The sequence below is a fragment of the Pelodiscus sinensis genome, chromosome 14 (assembly GCF_052426305.1).
Source record: "Pelodiscus sinensis isolate ZL-2025 chromosome 14, ASM5242630v1, whole genome shotgun sequence".
NCBI lineage: Eukaryota > Metazoa > Chordata > Testudines > Trionychidae > Pelodiscus > Pelodiscus sinensis.
In genome coordinates, this window is record NC_143065.1 from 25,549,949 (window position 1) to 25,574,248 (window position 24,300).

General features: G+C 40.8%; 1 protein-coding gene and 1 long non-coding RNA gene across 4 annotated transcripts in view; one reads left to right on the forward strand and one right to left on the reverse strand.

Annotated features, from left to right (window-relative positions):
- SPPL2A (signal peptide peptidase like 2A) overlaps nt 1-24,300 on the forward strand; it is a 55,213-nt gene that overhangs the window by 27,609 nt on the left and 3,304 nt on the right. Inside the window, exons 9-16 of one of the 3 annotated variants that reach the window (XM_075897157.2) lie at nt 1,918-1,999; nt 2,442-2,516; nt 9,681-9,737; nt 9,899-9,952; nt 10,385-10,484; nt 12,937-13,014; nt 13,314-13,474; nt 15,781-15,814. In XM_075897157.2, coding sequence (XP_075753272.2) covers nt 1,918-1,999; nt 2,442-2,516; nt 9,681-9,737; nt 9,899-9,952; nt 10,385-10,484; nt 12,937-13,014; nt 13,314-13,474; nt 15,781-15,814 — 641 coding nt within the window. The remainder of the gene's footprint in view (nt 1-1,917; nt 2,000-2,441; nt 2,517-9,680; nt 9,738-9,898; nt 9,953-10,384; nt 10,485-12,936; nt 13,015-13,313; nt 13,475-15,780; nt 15,815-24,300) is intronic. The other 2 variants (XM_075897156.2, XM_075897158.2) reach the window with 2 other exon arrangements.
- Nucleotides 3,446-8,881, reverse strand: LOC142818312 (uncharacterized). The gene is made up of 3 exons (XR_016350664.1): nt 8,303-8,881; nt 7,715-7,906; nt 3,446-5,745 (listed from the first exon to the last, which is right to left on the reverse strand). It is a non-coding gene; the product is annotated as an uncharacterized LOC142818312 (long non-coding RNA).

Below are 24,300 nucleotides of genomic sequence, written 5' to 3' on the forward strand. Positions count from 1 at the left end.
GTTTTTTTCCAATGGCTTAATTGAGGAAGGAAATGAGGAATTTCCTGAGTTAATGTTGTCATGAGTAAGGAAATAATCCCAATACTTCAACTTCCAGGCACTGCAGTGATTTTGTGTACTCTATTAACCTTCCACACATTGCTGAAGTGCTGGAAAAAGCTTTATAACTAAAAATAATGCACAAAATGAGTTTAGAATAAGATATTTGTGCAGAGCAATTTATCTTGCAGCTGGCATAAACGTAACACAAGTTATGTATTTTCCTCGCACCAGCAAAATTACAGCTGTCCGCTGATTTCATATTCAGTGGTGGAAACATGAAATAGTGAGTGATGTGAGCGTGCAGATCTCTGCCAGTAGCAGGCTCCAGAAACAGTTTTAAAATTAGGGATGTTAGCATGTAATTGAATAGTTGTAACGGCATCAAATTTTAGCGATTACACGACTATTTGATAGTCCCTGGAGAAGGGGCTGGCAGCCAGTGTGCTCCTGATCCCATTCCTGGGGAGCCCCTGCTATCTGTAGGATTCCAGAGCAGCCTCTGTCAGTGGGAAGCTTGGATCTCATGTGGATGGGGGCTGCTGCTGCAGAGCAGCCTATCCATGGTGATCCCAAGGACCAAAAGAATTTGACTGCTGTGCACCTCCTCAGTAGAGCCTGTTCAGAGGCTGCTCTGGGGTGAGACTGCGTGGCTGGCAGCTGCCCTATCCCAGGAGCATCTAGTCAGCTACCACGTGGCCCTGGCCCCAGCCTTAGCTTCAGCCCTTCTGCAGGGCTGGAGCTAGGGCCAGGGTAGCTGTGGCGGCTGCCTAAGCTGGAGCCGGGCCATGGTACTAAAAATAGCACCATGACCCTGGCACATGGGGCAGCTGCCTGAGATGCTTTCCCACCCCATATACTGGGACTAGAGCCACGGTGCTAATTTTAGTACCATGGTTCTAGCCCCATATGCTGCAGCACCAGTCCCAGATGCTCCCAGGCAGGGGTGCATGACAGGGGGCTCTCTCATGCACTAGGACTGAAGCTGGAGCCATAGTGCTATTTTTAGTACACTGGTCCTGGCCCCAGCTGCTGCTGCTGCTGCAGCACCACCACCGGCCCCAGCTGCTGCTGCTGCTACACTTATGTGTTGTTTACATGTTGACATCCCTATTTTATGCAGTCCTGATGTGGAAAAATTGGGCTTTAAGGTGGTGAGCACCTCTTGAAAGATGCTGAATAACTCTCAACTTGACTCGATCTCAGTGGGAATTATGAACATCTGGCATTCCTCAACATCAGGCCCTTAAATGGACATTGTGTACTTGAAATCTAGTCAGGTTCTTAAAGTTCAAAAGTAGTTTCTGGTACTGCACTATTGTGTGACATCCTTTGCCTGTTATTTTTTGGCAGGGGGGGGGGGAGGAAAAGGGCTTGCAATCATATTTTCCCTTTCTAGATAAACTTTTTTCTCCCCCAGTTGTATGAAAGATCCACACAATTGGAAAACTTACTAAGGTTCCAATCCTGAAACTTCTTCTGAGTGAATTGATTACTGCAGTCTTACAGATTTCCACTGAAATTCAGCATGAGCACAACATCTATCCATTTCCAAGAAATTGCAGGAGTGGAGCTTAATTGCATATACATGACGAATAAGAAACTGATTATATTCAAAATTACAATAATGGAAAGAATAACAAAAAATCTAGTCTTCTGTCTTATCTGGTATGACAACAAGTAATACATAAGTATGACTCTAAATCAAGACAATGCCCCGTTAATGAACATCAATAAGTAGGAATAAAATCTACATTTCTTTGTTGTATCTGTCTGTAAGATAAGACTTTTTTGTTTTTCTTTCAACAAGACCAAACAAACCCATAGAAAATTTAGGAAAAATAAAACGTAAAAAATGATTCATTTTTATATTTGTAGGTGGGCTTGGATTTTACAAGATATCTTGGGAGTTGCTTTCTGCCTCAACTTTATTAAAACACTGAAAATGCCCAACTTTAAGGTACAGTAAACAGTTGACTTAAATAAAGGATAATGATATGCACATAGAAATACTAGTAACCAAAGGTAAACTGAAGAATGAAAAAATGTTTCCTTTCTTCAAAAATATTAAAATTAGCAAAAGGAGCAGAAGAACATTTGACTTACACTAGAAATAAGGCAGTAATTTTCTAATTTTTTTGTAATGGCCACCAGGCGGATCTGAACCTGGGTCTTCTAAAGCTTAATATAGGCGCCTCTATAGCTTGAGCTATAATGCTATAAGAGAATAGCAAAAGGAGCAGAAGAACACTGTTTACAAAAAACTAATACTACCAATAGAAAATGTTTCTTAACTTTAATATTCTCTTGTAACATTTAACTTATGGACATTTAGTAAGTATTGATGTATTAATTACTATTATGTGGTTTTTGTAAACTTGTATTTTTCTTCTCTTTGCCAGTCATGTGTCATACTTCTAGGACTTCTTCTTTTGTATGATGTGTTTTTTGTCTTCATAACTCCATTTATCACGAAGGTAGGTCCACAGTTTTGATAAAGATTTGTGGTATGGATGCTTGCTGATGCATTTGATATTTTGTGCATTTAATTTTATGCATTTACATATTGTCTAGCCATGGCTATGATTCTAGACTATCAATCTTTTGCTCCCAAGAGTTTCTTTTAACTAATTTCTCTGCAGTTTCTAAATCTACCAACATCTTAATTAGGGTTGCACAGGAATGTTATCTTATTAAACGTCAAAATAAAAGAATGGAAACAATCTAGGAAAAAAAGATTGATCCAAGCTAAAATGCAGCCTAGAAGTGGGGAAGAGGAGCAGTAGATATAATCTATTTGGATGTAGTAGAAATTAGGAGATGAGGCACTCTGATATAATGAGGAAAAAATTAGCCTTATGATGATCAGTAATCCTTCAAAAATGGAATCGCCTCGTATCTGTTTTTGCTACAGCCCTAAAAGCCTACTCTGTTTTTATTTGCTTGAGTTGACATTCTGATAAAGGCTGTCAGTCATACAGTGGCCTACCATTCTTCTTTGAGGATTGTCCCCGTGAGTGCTCCACCTTAGGTGCTTCAGCGCCGCTGAGCCCAGGACGGCGCGCACAGGGAGCCAGTGTGTGTTCTATACAGGCTACTGCGCATGTGTGACCCCCCCCTCACTCCCCCAGTTCCTTCTCTACCACCACCGGCTGCTGCACTCTGCAAATAGTTACAGTAGCAGTTAGCCACTTAAGCTTAGTCAGTATTAAGTGGTTTGTTTAGATAGTTTAGCAGAGAGAAGGAAAAAAAAACAGACGACTGAAGACTGAAAGGGAAGCGGCAGGGAGCCGCTTCCCTCAATGATCCTCCTGTCTCAGTAGGATATGCCTGACTCGCCTGACCTAAAGTGCTGCTCCATTTGTCAAGCAGCCTTCCCTGTGTCTGACAAACAACAAGTGCCTCTGCTGTTTAGAGCAGCTTTATTTCACGAAAAGCAGCCCTCACTGTCAGCAACTGACAAGCCGCTCCAAGAGAGCGAGAGAGCTCCGGACAAAACTCCTCACCATGGGAGTTTTCCATGGGAGAGGGTCCAGAGAAGAGCAACAAGAATGATTAAAGGTCTAGAGAACATGACCTATGAAGGAAGGCTGAAAGAATTGGGTTTCTTTAGTTTAGAAAAGAGAAGATTGGGAGGGAGGGGGGACATGATAGTAGTTTTCAGGTATCTAAAAGGGTGTCATAAGGAGGAGGGAGAAAACTTGTTCATCTTGGCCTCTGAGGATAGAACAAGAATCAATAGGCTTAAACTGCAGCAAGGGAGGTTTAGGTTAGACATTTGGAAAAAATTCCTAACTCTGAGGGTGGTCAAACACTGGAATAAATTGCCCAGGGAAGTTGTGGAATCTCCATCTCTGGAGATATTTAAGAGTAGGTTAGATAAATGTCTATCAGGGATGGTGTAGACAGTATTTGGTCCTGCCATGAGGGCAGGAGACTGGACTTGATGACCTCTCAAGGTCCCTTCCAGCCCTAGTATTCTATGGGGAAAAATGAGAGCTCTTTTTGTGGAATGGCACACTCCACCCCAACCTGTTATGTATCACTGGCTATGGGGTCAGAGATCAAAGGGATGAGTAGCCTCAATGAAAGGGCGCTGACTCGCCACTCAGGAAGCAGCTGCTGAGCTGTCCCAGCCAGCTGCAAAAAAGGCTGCAGACAAGCAAAAAACAGAAGCTGCCGGCAGAGAGAGAAGCCGGGAGGCAAAACGCGCTTCCAGTGCTTCAACCACGGTACCAACGCGGGAAGAAGATAAAGCCTCCACGCTGGTACCGAATGCCCACTCAGGGCTCACAGGGGTGTGTCAAACAGCTGCCCACACTGCTGGCTTCCCCCGCTCCCCCCACTGAGTTGCCAATCTTCCACAGCCGGCCCCACACACTCCTTGCCAGAGAATAGCTAATGCTGAGCAGAGCAGGCAGGCAGATATGCAAATGCCTCAAGCCTCACAGTTGCCCGGGTTTGCTCTCCCTCCCCTGCTACCACAGTTCACTAAGGCAGTAGAGCTGGCAGTGCACTCTGTCCTGGGCATGCTTCTCTTTGGCCTTGATGGGACTCCATGTAGTCTGCTGGGCACACTTACAGTTAACCCACGCAGCTCACCCACAGGTACCCTTAGTGAGGAGGAACAGGGATCATATATTAGAACACCAGCCCACTCCCACTGCAAACCTCAACCAGATATCTTACATGGGCACCTCCCACAGTGGCTCCCACTACCAGCTGTACCTAACTGGCCATAATGGGATTTCTGGGTTTTTTACAGGCAGCGACAGTGCACGCAGCCGCAGCCTCAACCAGTGACAACCCAGGCACAGACTCAGCCCATAAGTTATTCGCGTTGCATCTCTGACTCAGATGATCAGAGGAAGGTAGTTTTCCCTCCTCCCGTCCAGAGCAAGCCACTGACAAGTCTCTTGAGGACACATTAATTGCCCCAACAACCAAATGGGGTGGTGATGCTAGGGTCATTCAGGAGAGTGGTAGAGACATTGCACGTCATGTTCTGATGCCCTCCAATTCTTGAGCACAAGCTCAAGAATTTTTTACAAGCATCTCTGTAGTCAAACGATGAATGAGGCATTAATGGATTTGGCAAAGGTGGTATGCAACACCCCAGCCACAATCCCCCCAGTATAGGAGTGGACAAAAAATATCACATAGCCTCCAAAGGGGCAGAATCCCTTTTCTCCCACACAACGCCAAATTTTCTGGTGGTGGAGACAGGCAGAGGAGCAGGCAAAAAACTTACTCTTAGCCCTCGATGACTGAGACTGGATGTGATTTTGGGGGGGGGGGAAGAAGGCTTATTCTTCCACAAGCCTACAGATGAGAATAGCTAATTACACAGCCCTCTTAGCAAAATACACGCATCACATCTATGATCAAATGTCACCTTTACTGAGGACATTCCGGACATCAAATCAGAACAAGTCAAAGCAAACTTCAAAGAGGGTACACTTCTAGTGTGCACAGCACTGCAAGCTGCGCTTGACTCTGTAGACACTGCATCTAGATCTCTTCCCTCCACTGTAGTCATGAGAAGGGCATCATGGCTGCAACAGTTGGGTTTTCTGAGAGAGGTCCAGAACATAGTAGAGGACCTGCCATTTGAAGGCACAAAACTGTTTGTGGAGGGCACAAATACATCTCTCCACATGTTGAAGGACTCCAGGGCTACTCTCAGGACACTAGGAATCCAAGTACCTGTGATGAGAAGAAAGCAAAATAGGTCTTTCCAACAACAATACAGACCTACAGCTTCCAACCAGAAGCAAAGACACTTCGACAGATGCAGACAAAGACAAAACAGGCACAAGCAACCATCCAACAGTCATCCAATCAACAATCCATGGCAGCTAGACAGCAAATTTGAAGGCCAGGTCAAGGGTCTGACATCACCTGAATCTCCAGAGCAGCAAACAAAGCCATCTCCATCATTTGGCAACAGATTAGCCAACTTTTATCCATCCTGGCAGGACACCACCACTGACAAGTGGGTGTTAGAAATCATAAGAAACAGTTACTGCATTCCCTTCACATTCCTCCTCCTCCTCCTCCTCCTCCCATCCCTCCCCCTCCCCCCGCCCCCCCCCCCCCCCCCCCCCCCCGGTCCCTGTTCAGAGATCCTACTCACAAGGCCTTACTCTTACAAGAGGTGGAATGCCTCACGGCCATAGGAGCAATAGAGGAGGTTTCCAAACAGCACAGGAGAAGGGGTTTTTACTCCCATTATTTTCTTAAGAACCAAAAAGTCAGGGGGATGGAGACCGATACTATATCTCCGCAAACTAAACTAATATGTCCAATTCCAATGCTTCAAGATGGTTACCTTGGCTACAATTCTACCTACCCTGGAGAAAGGAGCATGAATGTCTACCCTTGACCTTCAAGATTATTTCCATATTGGAAGATTTCTGCGCTTCCTAATAAAACTGTCATTTTCAACACCAGGTACTACCTTTCCACCTCTCCACAGCTCCAAGTGTCTTCTCAAAAGTCCTGGCAGTCGTGACCGCCCACTTATGGAAGAACAACGTTGCAATATTCCCTTACCTCAATGACTGCCTCATAAGAGCCCACTCAACAAGAAACACAGCAAGCCTTCTCCACATCCAGAACCTGCTCTTGCAAACTGGGCCTAATGCTCAATACAGCAAAGTGCAATTCTCCCCTTTGCAGACTATGGAGTTCATAGGGGCATATCTATACTGCACAAAAGCCAGGGCATTCCTACCTCACAGCAAATGGCGCTCTCTCAAACACCTCATACAGACAGCAGTCATGCCCAGGCATAAGCGCATGATCGTGCATGCAAATACTGGGACACATGTCAGCTGCCACCGTTGTGGTCCAATCTGCCAGATTACAAATGAGACCACTACAACTGTGGCTACACTCAGTATAGCGACATCACCTCTACCCATTGAACAAGAACCTTGTTCATGCCCAACCAGATGATAACCTCTCACATGAAAGTACATGACAACATGTGTGCAGAAGTACCTCTTCAGCAGCCCGTGACAGTAACCACAGATGCCTCCTTCCTAAGTTGGGGAGTGCACCTGCGCCATGAACACGCACAAGGACAATGGACACTGAACGAGACTAGACAACACATAAATGTGCTGGAACTAAGGGCAGCAAGGAATGTGCCTCCACTTTCTCCCTACCATTTGAGGCAAAAGAGTACAGATAATCACCGACAACATCTCAATGATGTACTACATCAACAGACAGGGAGGAGCGCACACGTGCCAATTGTGCCAGGAACCATTGAGTCTCTGGGAATGGTGGATTCCACGGAACATACAGCTGACTGCAACATACCTGCCAGGCAAAGACAATATACTGGCAGACAAGCTAAGACAGTTTCCCTAGAACCACAAATGGGAGATGAACAAAACAATCCTCAATTGCCTCTTCAAGAAATGGGGCTTCCCAATAGTAGACCTCTTCCTGACCAGCAAGAACTCCTGATGCCCACGCTACTGCTCTAGAGCAGGCATAGGTCCAGAGTCTGAGGGATGCTTTCAGTATAGAATGGAACGCACACTTAGCATACGCGTTCCCTCCCTTCCCACTGATACAAAAAGTGATCCTCAAGATCAGATGGGACAGGGTCAAAGTGATACTTATAACACCCAACTGGCCCAGACAAACATGGTATCCATACCTGTTACAGATGAGTGTACTACTGCCATATTGCTTCCCGCCAGTATGTATGTTGCTGACTCAACAAAATGGTTAAATCCCCCGTATGCACATCCACAATTACATCCTGCAGGCATGGATGCTTCCTGGCTGACTCCATCAGAAAGGGCATTCACCGAACTGGTGCAGCTTGGCCTCACCAACTACAGGCGACCTGTCTAGAAACGGAAGAGGTTCCAGTCCTGGTGCGCAGCCCTGATGTATCTTACTTTTTTACAATACCTGTTAGAATTACATAGCACGGGTTTCTCCCTCAGTACCACCCATCAATCAATCAAACGGTTTATGCAGGGTCTACGCAACCTATCTCCCCGCATAAGGACTCAACCCCAGCATGGGACTTAAATCTGGTACTGAAAGTGCTCATGGGAAAACCTTTTGAGATGCTTGCCACCTGCTCGCTTCTGCATCTTTTTATGAAAGTGGCATTCCTTGTTGCAATTGCATTGGCAACATGAGTAGGTGAAATAGCAGCTTGGATGGCGGACCCACCTTACACTATATTCCACGTGCTTGGAACCCACCCCAAATTCCTTCCCAAAGTACTTACTGAATTCCACAGCAACAAACTTTTATACTTCCTGCCTTCTTTCCTAAACCGCACAAGGACAATGAAGAAGCAGTTCTCCATACTTGGGACATCTGCAGGGCATTAGCGTTTTACCTACAACGCACTAAGCCCTTTAGGAAATTTTCATGGCTGTTAATCTCTTCCACACAGAGGTCACAGGGACTACCTATATTGAATGAAAGACTGTCAGAGCGGATATCTAGCTGTATCAAACTAGCATATACCATAGCCCAAAAAGAATTACCGACAACTGTACAGACACTCGACATGGACACTGGCATCCACGACATCGTGTCTATGAGCAGTCTCCACGGAAAACATTTGTAGAGCCGCAACATGGACTTCAATACACACCTTCACATGACATTACGCACTGCAGACTTTCACAGACGCCAACACAAAGTTTGACAACACAATACTCTTGGCTAACAATCTCAGCATCCAAAGCTCCCACCTCATATGAACACTGCATCATAGTCACCTAAGGTGGAGCACCCACGGGGACAGTTCTTGAGGGAGGAGAGGTTACTCACCTTGTGCGGTAACTGGAGTTTTTCAAGATTGTTGTCACTGTGGGTGCTCCACCACTCTCCCTCCTCCCCTCTGCTTCAAGATTCAATGTCTCCAGGGCAGAGAAGAAACTGAGGAGGGGAGGGAGGGTTGCGCATGCGGCTGGTCAGGGGTACTGCTGTAAAAGATCTCCGTCCTGGGCTCAGTGGCACTGAAGCACCTAAGGTGGAGCACCCATGGGGACAACCATCTCAGATCATTCCAGTTACTGCACAAGGTGAGTAATCATTTTTTCCAAATTCTTAGTTTTATTGCTACATTCCTGTTTACATTCTGACTTTTTTACTGTACCCTGTCCTTTGCTTTTATACTACTATGTGTCAGTTGAGGTTCTGGTGCTTTGTGGAATGCTGATTCTTTAACATGGTTTAACATAAATTGCTTGCAAGTGTCCATCTTTCAGTGTAGAAAGAACACATACAATGGCAGAGGAGTAGATTGCTGACACATTCTTCAGCTAATTAAAAAACTTTAGCCGCTTTCATTAAAAAACAAACTCTAGTAGCCGGTTAGTGTGGTTGTGTGTTAAGTAAAGATTTATGCTTTTATTTTTAAATTAATTAATCTGGGCACTTCGCTGGCATTTGAACAGCTTCTGATTTGGATCAATGTATTCTGTTTTGTATGGGTTTGCTGAATGATGTCCTGGACAAAATAATTCTGCATATAGTAGTGCATTATGAGTATTATGATGCTGAGGTGCAAGCAACAATTCTGTGTATATTAAAGTGTTACATCATATACTTAAGTGTTAAATCACTAATGCAAAAATAACCTTAAATTTCAGAATGGGGAAAGTATAATGGTTGAAGTTGCAGCTGGTCCTTTTGGAAACAGTGAAAAGGTATGAATAATAATTTTTCTGTCATATGAATATAATATGAATTAGATACAGAAAGTCAGTAATTCAAGTAGCTTTTAGGTATAATTTTCTCACAAAATATAGCCAGCTTTTACTACTTTTGTTAAAGTATTAAATACCTGTTGACTTGGGTTTGATCCTAGAATGATGGAATCTTGGTGGAAGGCCCTGCTGAACGCTCAGCTCCCCATGAGAAAGTAAGGATTGTATTTCAGATATGTTCACTGGACTTTAAAACGCATCTTCTGAAAAGGCTATTCTTTTGGAAAACTTGACTGTCAAAATTTTCCTCTTCAGGGCCTGGATATCCTTGTGGGTCAATAGCTTATAGTCAGGATAACAATTCATATCTAATTAGTCCCATTGTGTGCAGTTAAATCACACTTATTTTTTTTTCATGTATATGATCTATAAAATTGTAAATCCTTTTTTCTATTCTAAATTTTAAAATTAAGCTTTAAACACTCAGCTTATTAGTTCCTGTTTCCTTAATTCAGGATCTTCCTTAATTCAGGATTTTTTTCATAAACTAGATGAATGAATAGTTCTAATAACATTTTAGTATTTTTTTTAACAATTATAATATTTTAGATTGAATTTATGTGGGATTTAAAAATATTGTTTTACAGTTACCAGTGGTTATTAGAGTACCTAGACTTGAATACTCTGCATTGACATTGTGTGGAATGCCATTTTCACTACTGGGTTTCGGAGATATCATTGTACCAGGTAAAGAACTATTTTGGGTAACTATAAACGAAAATTATCTGTAATCCTTTCTTGTAAAAACCTGATTTTTTTTTTTTTCAAGTGGGTCTTCTATATTTCAGGCCTACTCCCTACAAATTTCTGGCTTTTGATGTATGTAAATGCATTGTAAAATTTAAAACATCTGTATTTTTATTATATTCTCTAGTCTAAGTACAATTTAGTATTTTAAGATTTGTATAGCAATCTGCTTTCTTATTACAGATATATATTCATGACACTTTTATTTGTAGAATATAGTACTATTAAAATAACAAGAATCAGGATCAAGCTGGTTTTACAGGAGGTGCAGCATGGCAAAGGATTATCATTGCTTTACTAAGACTTACCCAGGGTTGCTTGGGGGGGTAGAGATTGGGAGGGATGCAGGAGTCAGGGCAGAAGGTTGGGAGGTGTAAGAGAGCTCAGTGGAAGGAGTGGGGGGCAGCCTGTGGCTTCTCCCCGGAACCAACCTGGGGCAGCGGGAGGGCCATGCAGCCAGGCCACTGGATGTTCCCCATGGCTGAGGTGCTGGCTTGCCTCCCTGTGGTTATTCTGGGGTATAACTGTCCCTGCTATATTACACCCTCCCCCTTTTCATTTGATGGGCAACAATCCTATTTCATGCAAATCCCGTTGTCCTGGCACAGCCAAACCTTGACCTTGCTTTAAGTTATGATAGGGAAGCTGCATACTGAATTTGGTGGTCTTAGCTCCTAGTTTAGGAGGAGTTCTTGAACAGATAGACATATATATAGAAACACGCACAAACTCTCTCAAATACAGTAGATTTCTAACTATATGATGTATACACACATTGCTCTTTCAAAAAGAGATTTTGTATGTGACATAAACAATTTTTCTACATTGTTTATAGGAGGAAAATATATGTGTATTGTCAGGGCTCACCGAACCACAGCGAGTCCTGCTCGCCAGCTGCGCTGTCCGGCGATCTGTGTATGCGCAGATCGTCCAAACCCGGCTCTTCCTGGTTGCAATCTACTCGCCGCAGGCGAGTAGATTGCATTATTTGTCGAGCCCTGTGTATTGTAATCAACAACAGTTAGCTCTCTATCAGTAGATCTCAGCGAGAGTTACAAAAGATTAGAACAGTTGTTGGGTGAACACTTGAGTTTTTCACCTGGCTCTGCCATAGACTTTCTTTGAGCCCTTGGGCAAATCACTTATCTTTATCCTTTAACCCTCTCGCTTTACAGATGAGAAATTTTTTTCTCTACTGCATAGGGCTGTACTGAGGCAAATTTAAAGTGTTTGCATGTATGCAATGCCTTCCCACAAAGTGGTAGATATTTGTTACCACTGCATAGTGCAGATCCGTTGTATAATCTTAAGTGCAAAACATATTAGCTTACTTAAATAGGGGATATTGACTTTAGAGACATTCTTACACTAGAGCCATGTCTATACTGTGGGTGCTAAAGCAGCATAGTTAGGGCATTGCAGCCTTGCCAGTGTGACTCTGTACAGTAGATGTAGACTAGTGATGGAAGGGAGTTTTCTGAGTGACAGTAGCTAAGTCAACAGAAGCATTCTTCTGTTGAACAAGCAGTCTCTATTCTGGGGTTAGGTCAGCATAGCTACGGAAATCAGCTATGCTGATTGAGCACACTAACTATGGTGACCTAAGTTTTTTAAGTATAGACCAGGCCTGAGACTTCTTGAATAAGACATTGTCTTCTAGCTGCCCACAGTATTTAACTTAAAATTTTGTAGTTAACTGTTTTCTCCCATATTATTGCTACAATGAGAAGAGAACATAATGGCCATACTGGGTCAGACCATCTAGTCCAGAATCCTGACTTCCAACTAGTTCTTTTTTTGTTCTTTTTTTGTAAGAAAAATGGTTCCGATACTCCCGGGGGGGGGGGGAGGGGGGAAGTGCCAGGGGATGAAATGCCACTGTGGCCCCTTTAAGAGCAGTGTCCCCCAAAGGGGCTTCCATTGGGAGCCCAGCCACCCTAGGAAAAGAGGTGCCGGTACACCCAAGGGGATTGCAATTCATGTAAGTTATGCAGGGAAAATAGGTGCCGATACACTGTTCCAGGGCGTACCATCACAAAAAAGCACTGCTTCCAATGCCAGATGCCCCAAATGGAATGAACAGAACAGGGAATCCTCAGTGGTCCCTCCCCTGTCACCCATCCAGCCTCTGACAAACAGAGGCTAGGGACTCCATTCCTACCCATTCTGACTAATAAGCATTGATGAACCCATTCTCCATGAATATATCTAGTTCTTTTCTGAACCCTGTTAATGTCCTGGTCTTCACAATATCCTCTGGCAAGGAGTTCCACAGGTTGACTGTACATTGCATGAAGAAATACTTCCTTTTATTTGTGTTAAACCTGATACTATTAAGTGTGAATGCAGCTTAAACTTCTTCCAGTAAATGCTTTTTCCATATTCTCTTTAGGTCTCTTGGTTGCCTATTGTCGAAGATTCGATGTTCAGACTAGGTCATCTTCTGTGTATTATGTTTCCTGTACCATAGGTAAATAATTTTAATACAGTATTTGGGCAAAATGAATTTTCCTACAAGCTGTTTGTGAATCTACTAGATACCTTTTTCAATTTTTCAAAAGTGAATACTGCCAAAATTTTAATCTCTGGTTTTACTTGAACATGCTTGAGTTGCATCATTAGACAAATCAATGAATATTTAAAGTACACTGAAATTTCTTTTTGCACACTTAAATAATCAAGTAGTATTAGCTCTATATGCAAGGGATATCTGTAACATTGTGTAGTGCTGTACACTGTTCAGTAGCTGTTCTGAATTTTTTTTAATAGCTTATGCTGTTGGCATGGTGTTGACTTTTGTTGTTCTGGCACTGATGAAGATGGGACAACCAGCCCTTCTCTATTTAGTACCATGTACACTCATTACCAGCTCACTTGTTGCCTGGAAACGCAAGGAGATGAAAAAGTTTTGGCAAGGTAGTAACTATCAGGTAAGTAGAATAAATGCATACAGTCAAAACAGGTTTATAATGTTAAGTGTATTCTTCCTTAAATGAGTATGTGGTGCTGAATTAGAAAGCCAGTCACTTTATATCTGTATATGTGGAGTTTATTGCATTTCTTTTAAAAATACCCTTTGTAGAAGCTAAGTATATTAGTCTGTAAATCAACTCAATAGAACAAGATTTAAAGGAGAATACAGATATTTGGCTCGGTCAATCTTAAAAATCAAAACAGATAACATTTTTCAGATTAATGCAGTAGGAATTGTATTCTCTTCAGAATCTTTGACTAATCATCTTCATGCAAAGTGTTGTCATTTGGAACATTAAAAATGGCACCCAAACATTAAATTGGAGACTAGTTTCCAGTCTGCGAGTTTGTTAGAATACAGTTGGAAAAAAAAATTGGACACATCAGTTTAGGAAAAGTTTTCTGCATTTGTCTTATGCTGTCAGGATCACAAATGCCACTCTGCAACAAAGCGACCATTTGTGATGTGGGGTGGATGTAGAAATATTATTAAAAACTTCTGTCCAACTGTGTCTGCACAAAGCAGTTGTAAAACAGCCTTTTGAAGATTTCCCTTACCTAAATCGATTTTCTTGGGTGATGAGAATTCTAATTGTTCATATGCTATCGCCAATCTGATTGCTGGCACAAAGCACCAGGCATTGGAAAGGGATCACAGTCAGAACATCTATGTCCCTGCAATCTCTTGGGAGCTATTGTTAGGTAGTATACAAAAAAGGAGCCTTGAGGTTACTCTGATTTGTGCTGGGAGCTGGTCAGCAGTAGGAGAATACAAAAATATTGGAAGACCTTAAATGTGCCTTAAAGCCATCTTTGTGTCTCCTTCCACTCATAACTCGGGCCAGAATATGGACTACTATTTTCAAGAAAAATTGGTTTATGGTGAGAGAAGTAGCTCTTATTAACTAAACTTTCAGATAGCTGTGTTAAACAAAGCAAGAAGAATTTTCTTTTGCTTATATAGGGTGACGCTCGTGCAGAAGTAGAGAGGTTACCCTCCATACCAGCTCGACATTACCTGTCCTCAATGTAGAGAGGAATAATTCTACATCTGCTCACATAAATCCATTGGGTAGAAATGCCTCATGAATGTATGAAGGGATTTTGCTCAGTATTCCTGTGTATAGGCTGAAATAAGCTATGGAGAAATTGTATGGTCAGCCTGAATATATACATAAGTATGTTCTTGCTCTTCCTGCTCCTTGTAGAGTAACTTGTTCAAAGCCCAATTGTGCAGGTTGCCTCTGGGAGCAAAATACCCAATTGTGCAGGTTGCCTCTGGGAGCAATTCTCTGGGAGAATTGTAGTTAATTATATAATCTTCCCTGATTAAGTTGTTAGCGTGTTTGGACTAAAAACTTTAGCTACCAAAAAGCGTTCTCTCTCTTCCTCTAACAAAATTCATATTTGGCAGATTTGTGTTGCCATAGTAGTCATTTCATGTGCTTTTCAACAATAGTTTTATTTTAAGGATTAAAATGTCTCTGAAATTGGGCCTATTATCAGGTCAAAAAGATGTTGACTTACACATTGGAGATTTCGCTGACATGTAAACATTCTGTGTGATCTTACTGAGACATTTCTTCTGTCCAGTTTTAGGGTTACTGTCCCTTTTATTTCACCCAGTGTATATTTTTCATTGCTTTTATTCAATGCATCTTCAGATTTGGAGAATCCTGTAGATCTCAGATTTTGATTTGTATAGTGAAATCTTTCTGCAGTGTGTGCATATGTTGTATTTTGAACTTAGCAATGGTTTCTTTAGATACCCTTTGTTTAAAAAAAAATACTGGGTCCAAATATTCAGTTGCTAATACTCAGTGCAGCTGAAGATGGAGGAAAGGTGAATTTACGATCTTTTTTTTTTTTTTTTTTTTTAAAAGCTAAACTTTATCTTTAAGCCTCTGGGGTTTGAAATAGCACTGGAATACATTAGCCAAAGCAGCCCTTACTGGGGCGAGGGGGACCCAGATGTACCTGCAGCACAAGCTTTGTGTTTGAAGATTCTTCCATACTGAGAAAATCCTCAATTGCCCTTTCAGAGCTAGTTTAATGTTCCTTTCTGCTGTTTCAACAGGGCAAGTGGGACCTTAGTAGATGCCTGGTATTTTGCCATTAATTAATATTGAGCCATACTTAGTAATTTGACACACTAGTTCTGGTTTTCTAGATGCTATTGCCACAATCTTTTTTTTTTTTTGTTAATTTGTCTTGAAACATTGCTGTTATATATTACTGTAATAATGGAGTGAATTTCATTCAGGTTTTGGACTCTTCCAGGAAGCCTTTGCTACAAGGTGTGATATAGATTTCTTTTAGTACTAATCTGCTCATCCATTCTTTTCTTTTTGCTTGCTTTTACTTTTTTCTTTTTAATCTGCTTTCCTTCCACTTTTGGATGTAATTTAATTAAAAAAAAATTTAAAAAGGAGATGAGAATTTCTAAAATACAAGAGTCTCGTAAACATTTCAGCATGAATGTGGAATTTTAATAAGAGAAACTAATAACAGCATCAAAGGAAAGACTTTCTTTATCCAAAACAAATTGTACATGTTTTTTTCAGGAACTTAGCTCCTTTTTTCTCAGGGAGGGCAATGGCAGCAGCAACTGCTTTCTGCTACATTGTCACAGCAATAAAAAAAAGTCATGGAACTAACTGGAAGATGCCTTTCAGTTGTCATTCCCCTGCCAAGCCCCATCCTTTGTCAAAATTCAAGGTGTTCCCTTTTTTTTTAAAAAAAAAAAAGGTGAAAATGTTTTAAATTCTAATATGTAAAATGTTGTAATTTGAAGACCAATTACAAGAGTTATTCTGTTGTCTAGGCATCACATTTTTTCCTGAAAGCTTTGTTGGAACTTAGTCCAAATTCAGGGCATATGCAGACTGACAGCAATTGGAAACCTGTTTTATAAGAATGATGGGGAGGCTGTGTGTACTACTGAATACATTAGATATCCTGGAATGCCATGCGTGTCACTGGATTGGTGCTGATTACGCTGCTTGCTATCCTTATCTGTGTGGTGCCCGACCAATATTTCTATCTGGCTCAGTGCCTCAGAAAATTCTTATATATTGCTATCCGCGAGTGTCATCTCATAGTCACTTCTTCTAGGTAACCGCTTCCACATATGGCCATATATTGTGCTGCCTTTCTTGACACTGCCTTAGAACCCCCTGTGAATACCATGGCTCAACACTGTACCCTGCCCTTAGTAACACTGAGCCATTTTATTTCATCTTTTGAAATATTGTATGAGCAAGATACCTTTTTCCAATCAAATTTCATGGGGATTTTTACAATACAGATGTAATTGTCTTGTATTGGAGTACTATCCTGTCTCCACTCTGTATTATGCTTTGTAAAAATCTTATTTGCTTATAGTCTGAAATAACTTTGAAGGGGGAAACTCGCATTTTTGGGCAAATAATGTTTTCTGACTTTTTTTTTTTCTCATTCAACCTCTTTCTTTGTTCCCTGTGAGAAAAGACATGACATTAAATACAGAACTTCCCTAAACAATATTAATAGGTCAAATTTCTCAGAAGTCAGTCAGCTGAAGGCTACAAATTTGCTTGTATTTTTAAACTGTGTGTGTTTATAAACTAAGTGGGAATTTTAAAATGCAAATTGAAGTGGGATGGGCAGTCTGGATTTGTATCCTTAAACTCACTTTCTTTGCTCTCGTTCCTAATTCCTCCACCATCCCTACAAGAGTGTTTATATTTTTTGGACCGTGTTATCAGCATGAATTTCAACTTCTGCTGTAGAACTCCTTCTTGATGTTATATCGATACAGTTTTGTGGTCCAAGTCTTAGAAATGAACATAACATATATATCTCAGTGGGCACAATGAAGCAAACCTATTTTCAGATTCTGGCCTTTTCAGGTGTACTCTGCAGGGATTTGTAATAAATCATTGTACACAGAAAAAGCCTTTGACTTACTAAAACACAAGATTTACTTGGAAAAGTAGATAGCAGTTCTGCCTAAAGTTGCATAGCTTTTTAAAAATGACTTGGGCTTTTGGATTGCATATGTCCTGTAAGTGTAGCTAAACAGAAAATGTATTTTTTTGCATGATATTTATCACCAGTTATTTACTTAGTTCAATTTCTTTTTCCATAACCTGTGTTACGCTGCTTGTGTTAGTGGAGCCTATAAAATTGTTTTGTGTCTTTTTTAAAGTTGCCTTTAAAAAAAGATTAAAATTTTTCCAACTGGAAAAAATGTGCTATTAAAACTATATAATGTACAAGAGACTTAGGTAATTGTTTGCAGATTTTTCCCAACTTGTAAATCTAAGTCATTGGCTTGGATGAGGAAGGGCTCCCTACACATTTGTGTTATACATATGAATAACATTCTGCGGAGTGTATGCATAGTGTTAGTTTTGTAACTTCAATCACACAATGTCACAATTGCAAGCTACCGATTAACTAGCAATAGTTTTTTGTTTTTTTTTTTGTAACATCAGAATTTAGCTTTATGGTACACATGTCTTCATAACCTGGATCTTATATGTACATTTTATTTTTAAATTGGCATGAGCTTGGGATGACCGATTTACTCACGGGAGAGTTAGCTGGTCATCTAAAACAAGTGCCAGAAAAACCTTTATACCACTCCATATATTAAGGATTCTGTACATGCCACATCAGACAGAATTATTGTAGAGGTTGCATCATACTTATAGTTGGCACTTCCACTTGCTACCTATCAAACCAGGATACTTCTCAAGGCTAGATGCAAGAGGTGTGTTCCAGGACCTTAACATCTTCGGTTCAGTATCTTCTTGCCTGTTGTGGTAGAAAGAAGAGCTACTGTCACTTTAAATGGGAGTGTCAGTTTTCGTTGTTGGACTCAGCATCTGCCTCTGGCTTGAGAATATCCTGAGATATTGACTCCTTTATAACTGTCTCACTTATATACTGAAAAGATATAGTAGATAGTTTACGTTTTGCAAATGTATTTTTCTCTTTTTCTCCAGTGTCTGCTCATTGGGTAACTTTAACACCCTTATTTACAGATAGGAGGGATTTGAAAAATAGCTTTAAAAACCATTGTTTAGCTAACCAAAACATTTTAAAAATAGTTGCTTTATACAAAATACATGATCATGAGCAGTACAGCCATTCCAAAACATGAAGCAAAATATTTATATCACATCATATGTATAGTAAATAAGAATAAATACAGGATCTTGAAAGTAAGTTTATAAAACATTTCTACTGAAGAAATTGTCACTAAGTAATTTGCAGTACAGTAATTTCTCGCTTAACATGTGCCCGCTCAACACATTTTTGTAATAGCATGATTTTTGGGGGGGAACATTTTTTGAACAACATGATTCATCTCCGCAATAACACGATTTCCCCTGCTGGCCAGCCAGTCACTGGCAGCTGCGCTGGGCTTCCCCTGCCTCCTTGCAAAGCAGCAGAGGTTCGCCGCTCGCCATGCCATTTCCCGGCGACCCCCTCTGGGGACGCTTCGTTCCTTCTCCTCCAGCCCCTGTTTACAGCCGGCAGCTTGGTTTCCCCAGCTGGCCAGTCACTGGTAGCTGCACGGGGCTTCTCCTGTCTCCCTACAAAGTGGCAGAGGTTCTCTGCTTGATGCGCTGTTCCCAGGCGACCCCTCCTCACCAGGCGACCCCTCCTCACCAGACGTGAGGCATCCAGCCAGAGGGGGTCGCCAGGAAACAGTGCGGCGAGTGGCAAACCTCTGCTGCTTTGCAAGGAAGCAAGGGAAGTCCCATGCAGCTGCCAGCTGCAAGCCCCTTCCCCGGTCCTTCCCTTCGCTTCCCCAGAGCCAAACACCTCCCCTCATTGCTAGAACCCAGTCCCCTTTCTCCCCCAGTTCTTTGATGTCCCTGTCCTAGCTGCTAACAAGTACAGGCTGGAGCTGCGAGTGCATGTGCACTTGAAATGCAACCCCCACCTTTTCCATTATTTTCAGTGGGAAAATTGACCCCCGCAGAACACGTTTTCACTTAGCATGATCATTTTCTGAAACGTATCTACCGTGTTAAATGAGGAATTACTGTACTCCCATTCATTCTGTATCCTGTATTTGGATAATGGCAGATCCGGGGGAGAGAGGAGGGGTGTATAGTAGTTGTCACTATTGTTAATATGTGCCTAATCCCAAACCTATTGATGTCATTGGAAAGCCTTCAACTGACTTCAGTGGGTTTTGAATTGGTCCCATAATTAGCATTGGCCTATTTAGCAGGATTTTTTTCAACATTAAGTTCTTTTTCAACTCAGTATTGCATGTATGATCTCAGACTAACTGGGATAAAGGAGAATATAAAACACTAGCAAAGTGATGTGGTAGTGCTTGATTTAACTTCTGATCAGAGATGTGTAAATTTTTTGTTACCATTCTGAACATAGATTCCAGTGCTTTATTTGCGTAGACACATCTAAGTTTTTTTTTGTTTTTTTTTTTTTTTTTTTTGGTCTTTGGGTAATTTGTCAGAGCATAGGATTTTGCAACTGCAGAATCACAAAAAGCTTTTAATGCGTCTTTTTTTTTTTCAGGTTAGATTACAGATATAAAGTCCTGGCTCTGTTGAAGTCATTGAGAAATTTTTCCAGTGATTTCAGTGACTCAGGATTTCATCCCAAGTATAGGTATATTCCTGTTGCAGGCACAGCTAAAAGAGGAATTATACCTTTGTTTTATCTGTTTTGTAACGGCTTGCTTATTACTTATTAATGGAAAGTGGCAACAAAAAAAATTACTTTCCTTTTTAATGTTCCAATCTGAAAATTACTTTCCATCACACAACAGAAATATGTGGGTTTTTTAAAATACATTAGGGCTACGTCTACACTGGCCCCTTTTCCGGAAGGGGCATGTAAATTTCATGAGTAGTCGTAGGGAAATCCGCGGGAGATTTAAATATCCCCCGCGGCATTTAAATAAAAATGTCCTTCAAAGTAGGAATAAGAGCCTCCGGAAAAGGGCGCTTTTTCCGGAGGATCGGGGCCAGTATGCTCTTTTCCGGCTTTTTTAAAAGCCGGAAAAAAGCGGCGGACATTTTTATTTAAATGCCGCGGGGGATATTTAAATCCCCCGTGGATTTCCCTACGACGACTCGTGAAATTTACATGCCCCTTCCGGAAAAGGGGCCAGTGTAGACGTAGTCTAGTTCTTTTTAAGAACCTAAATACATTGGTTGTCTAAATCAGTTACTTTAGGCTTGAAAAATATGAACCATAATGATGTTTATGTAATTGTTTTCTGTAGGTAAGAGATTTGTTTATTGTACAATCCTTCAGCTTTACAAAATTCAAAAATGGGCAAGGCCTGGCCAAGTGTTACCAATATAGTGTTATCTTTTTGTGACCGCTAGTGCATATTTCAGAGAACTATCCACAGTGATTACAAGGTCTTTCTTGATTAGTAACAACTAGTGAAGATTAGGGATGTGAAAGTGTAAACATGTACACAGCTAACCAATGAGCCAGGTTAACGTGCACAGTTACACGCAGGCCCCGACTCCTCTGTGCTGCTGCCAGAGGGGGGGACGAAGGGGGCAAAGCTGGGAGTTGGTGCTCAAGGGGAGCCACCCCCATGTAACTGCTGAGATTTTCAGCAATTACATCTTTACCAGAATAAACACATTTTAACATCCCTAGTGAAGATCCCGTCATTTTGTTTCCCAATGTGCATTATTTAGCAGGTGAAATTCAGTTTTGATATATGCAATTTTGTTGTCCAGTCACCTAGTTCTGTGAGATCTTTGTAATTTATGAGTCTGTTTTGGACTTAACTATCTTGAGTAATTTTGTATCATCTGGAACTTTGTTTAAAAATTAATGTCATGTTAGCTGTTCATCACACATCTGGTACACAAATGGATTTAAATGATAGGTTACATACCATAGTTGTAAATTGTATTTATTTGCAGTTAACTCTGGCTTCGGAAAGGATTTTGCAAAGTTTAAATATTAACTAAGACACTTGACCTCTATTTCCTGTTGATTAATTGCTGTTAATGCACCTGATTAATTTTTTAAAATCATTATTTTAATCCTGATTAATTGCACTGTTAAATAGAATACCAGCTGAAATTTATTAAATATCTGTAGATGGTTTTTGTACATTTTCAATATTTTAATTTCAACATAGAATACAAAATGCACAGTGCTTGCTTTATATTCTTTTTATAAATATTTGCAGTGTAAAAATGTTAAAAAAAAATTTCAATTCACCTTATACAAGTACAGTCATTTTACCATGAAAGTGTAACTTGCAAATATAGATTTTTTTTTTTTGGTTCCATAACTGCACTCAAAACAATATAAAACTTTAGAGCCTACAAGTCTACCCAGTCCTACTTCTTGACTTGCTGATCACAAAGGGCGCATCTATACAGCTTAGCTCAATTTGCGTAGCTTATTTTAAGTTATGTCAATTGCGTAGATTATTTTGAAATAGCTTATATCGTTTTGATGATTTATATACACAGCATTTATTTTGAAATAGAGCGCCCTTCCTATGACTTTCCTTACTCATAAAATGAGGGTTACAGGAGTTGGAGTAAGTCCTCCAGCTTGACAGTATTTCAACATTGTGTCAAAATAACTGTGGACTATGTTATTTCGAAATAATGCTGCTGTTTAGACATAGCTTAAGACAAACAAGTAGACCAGAGATACTGCTGCCTGCTTCTGACTTTCTGGTTAAACTGTAAATAAGAATAGGTGTTCATATGGCACTTTTGTAACCAGCATTGCAAGGTATTTATTGCCAGTTCTGGTAAACATACATTCATATGCACCTTCATGCTTCAGCCAACATTCCAGAGAACATGCTTCCATGCTGATGCTTTTTTTTTTTTTAAATGCAGTAATGAAATTTTGTGACTGAATTCCTTGAATGAGAACTGTATGTCTCCTGCTCCATTTTACTGGTATTTGGCCATATATTTCATGTTATGGCAGTCTAGGACTGGAAGGGACCTCGAGGTTATCGAGTACAGTCCCCTGCCCTCATGGCAGGACCAAATACTGTGTAGACCATACCTGATAGACATTTATCTAACCTACTCTTATATCTCCAGAGATGGAGATTCCACAACCTCCTGGGCAATTTATTCCAGTGTCTGACTACCCTGACAGTTAGGAACTTTTTTTTAATGTCCAACCTAAACCTCCGTTGCTTCAGTTTAAGCCCATTGCTTCTTGTTCTATCCTCAGAGGCCAAGATGAACAAGTTTTCTCCCTCCTCCTCATGACACCCTTTTAGATACCTGAAAACTGCTATCATGTCATCCCCCCTCCCATTCCCCCCCCCCCCAGTCTTCTCTTTTCTAAACTAAACAAACCCAATTCTTTCAGCCTTCCCTCATAGGTCATGTTCTCTAGACCTTTAATCATTCTTGTTGCTCTTCTCTGGACCCCCTCCAATTTCTCCACATCTTTCTTGAAATGCGGTGCCCAGAACTGGACACACTACTCCAACTGAGGCCCAGCCAGCGCAGAGTAGAGCGGAAGAATGACTTCTCGTGTCTTGCTCACAACACACCTGTTAATGCATCCCAGAATCATGTTTGCTTTTTTTGCAACAGCATCACACTGCTGACTCCTATTTAGCTTGTGCTCCACTATGACCCCTGGATCCCTTTCTGCAGTATTCCTTCCTAGACAGTCACTTCCCATTCTGTGTACCTCAGACCATTTCTCCAATTTGTCCAGATCATTTTTAATTATGACCCTATCCTCCACAGCAGTCGCAAGCTCTCCCAGCTTGGTGGTATCTGCAAACTTAAGTGTACTTTCTATGCCAATATCTAAATTGTTGTTGAAGATATTGAAAAGAGCTGGTCCCAAAACAGAACCCTGCGGAACCCCACTTGTTATACTTTTCCAGCAGGATTGTGAACCATTAATAACTACTCTAAGTGCGGTTATCCAGCCAGTTATGCACCCACCTTATAGTAGCCCCATTTAAGTTGTATTTGCCTAGTTTATTGATAAGAATATCATGCAAGACCGTATCAAATGCTCATTTTAAGCATTTTTACAGCTAATTTGACAACACAAACAAGGTATCAATGTGAGATTTCTAAAGATAACTAAAGCACTTAACCAGTGTTTAAGAATCTGAAGTGCCTTCCAGTATATGAGGGACAACATATGGAACATGTTTTCAGAAGTCTTAAAAGAGCAACACTTTGTGAAAACTATAGTACCTGAGCCACCAAAAAAGAAAATCAATCTGCTGGTGGCATCTGACTCATGATGATGAAAATGAGCATGCATCAATCCACATAACTTGAATCACTATCAAGGAGAACTGTCATCAGCATAAATGCATGTTCTCTGGAATGTGGTTGAAACATGAAGGGACATTAATTTTCAGTGCATTTGGCGTGTAAATATCTTGTTACACCACCTACAACAGTGCCATATGAACACCTGTTCCCACTTTAAAGTGACATTGTAAACAAGAGGGAGGCAGCATTATTTCCTTCAAATTGTAATCCAGCTTGAGTGATTGGCTGAAGAAGTAGGACTGTGTGGACTTGCAAGCTCTTAGGTTTTCCATTGTTTTATTTTTGAATGCAGGGGGTTTGTATATAATTCTTTATTTGTAAATTCAACTTTCATGATAGAAATTGCACTACAGAACTTGCATGAGATGAATTGAAAAGTACAATTTTTGTCCTTTCCATTGCACATGTATTAAAAGTGCTGTACACTTTGTATTCTGTATTGTAATTGAAATCTATATATTTGAAAATGTAGAAAACGTTCAAAAATATTGAAA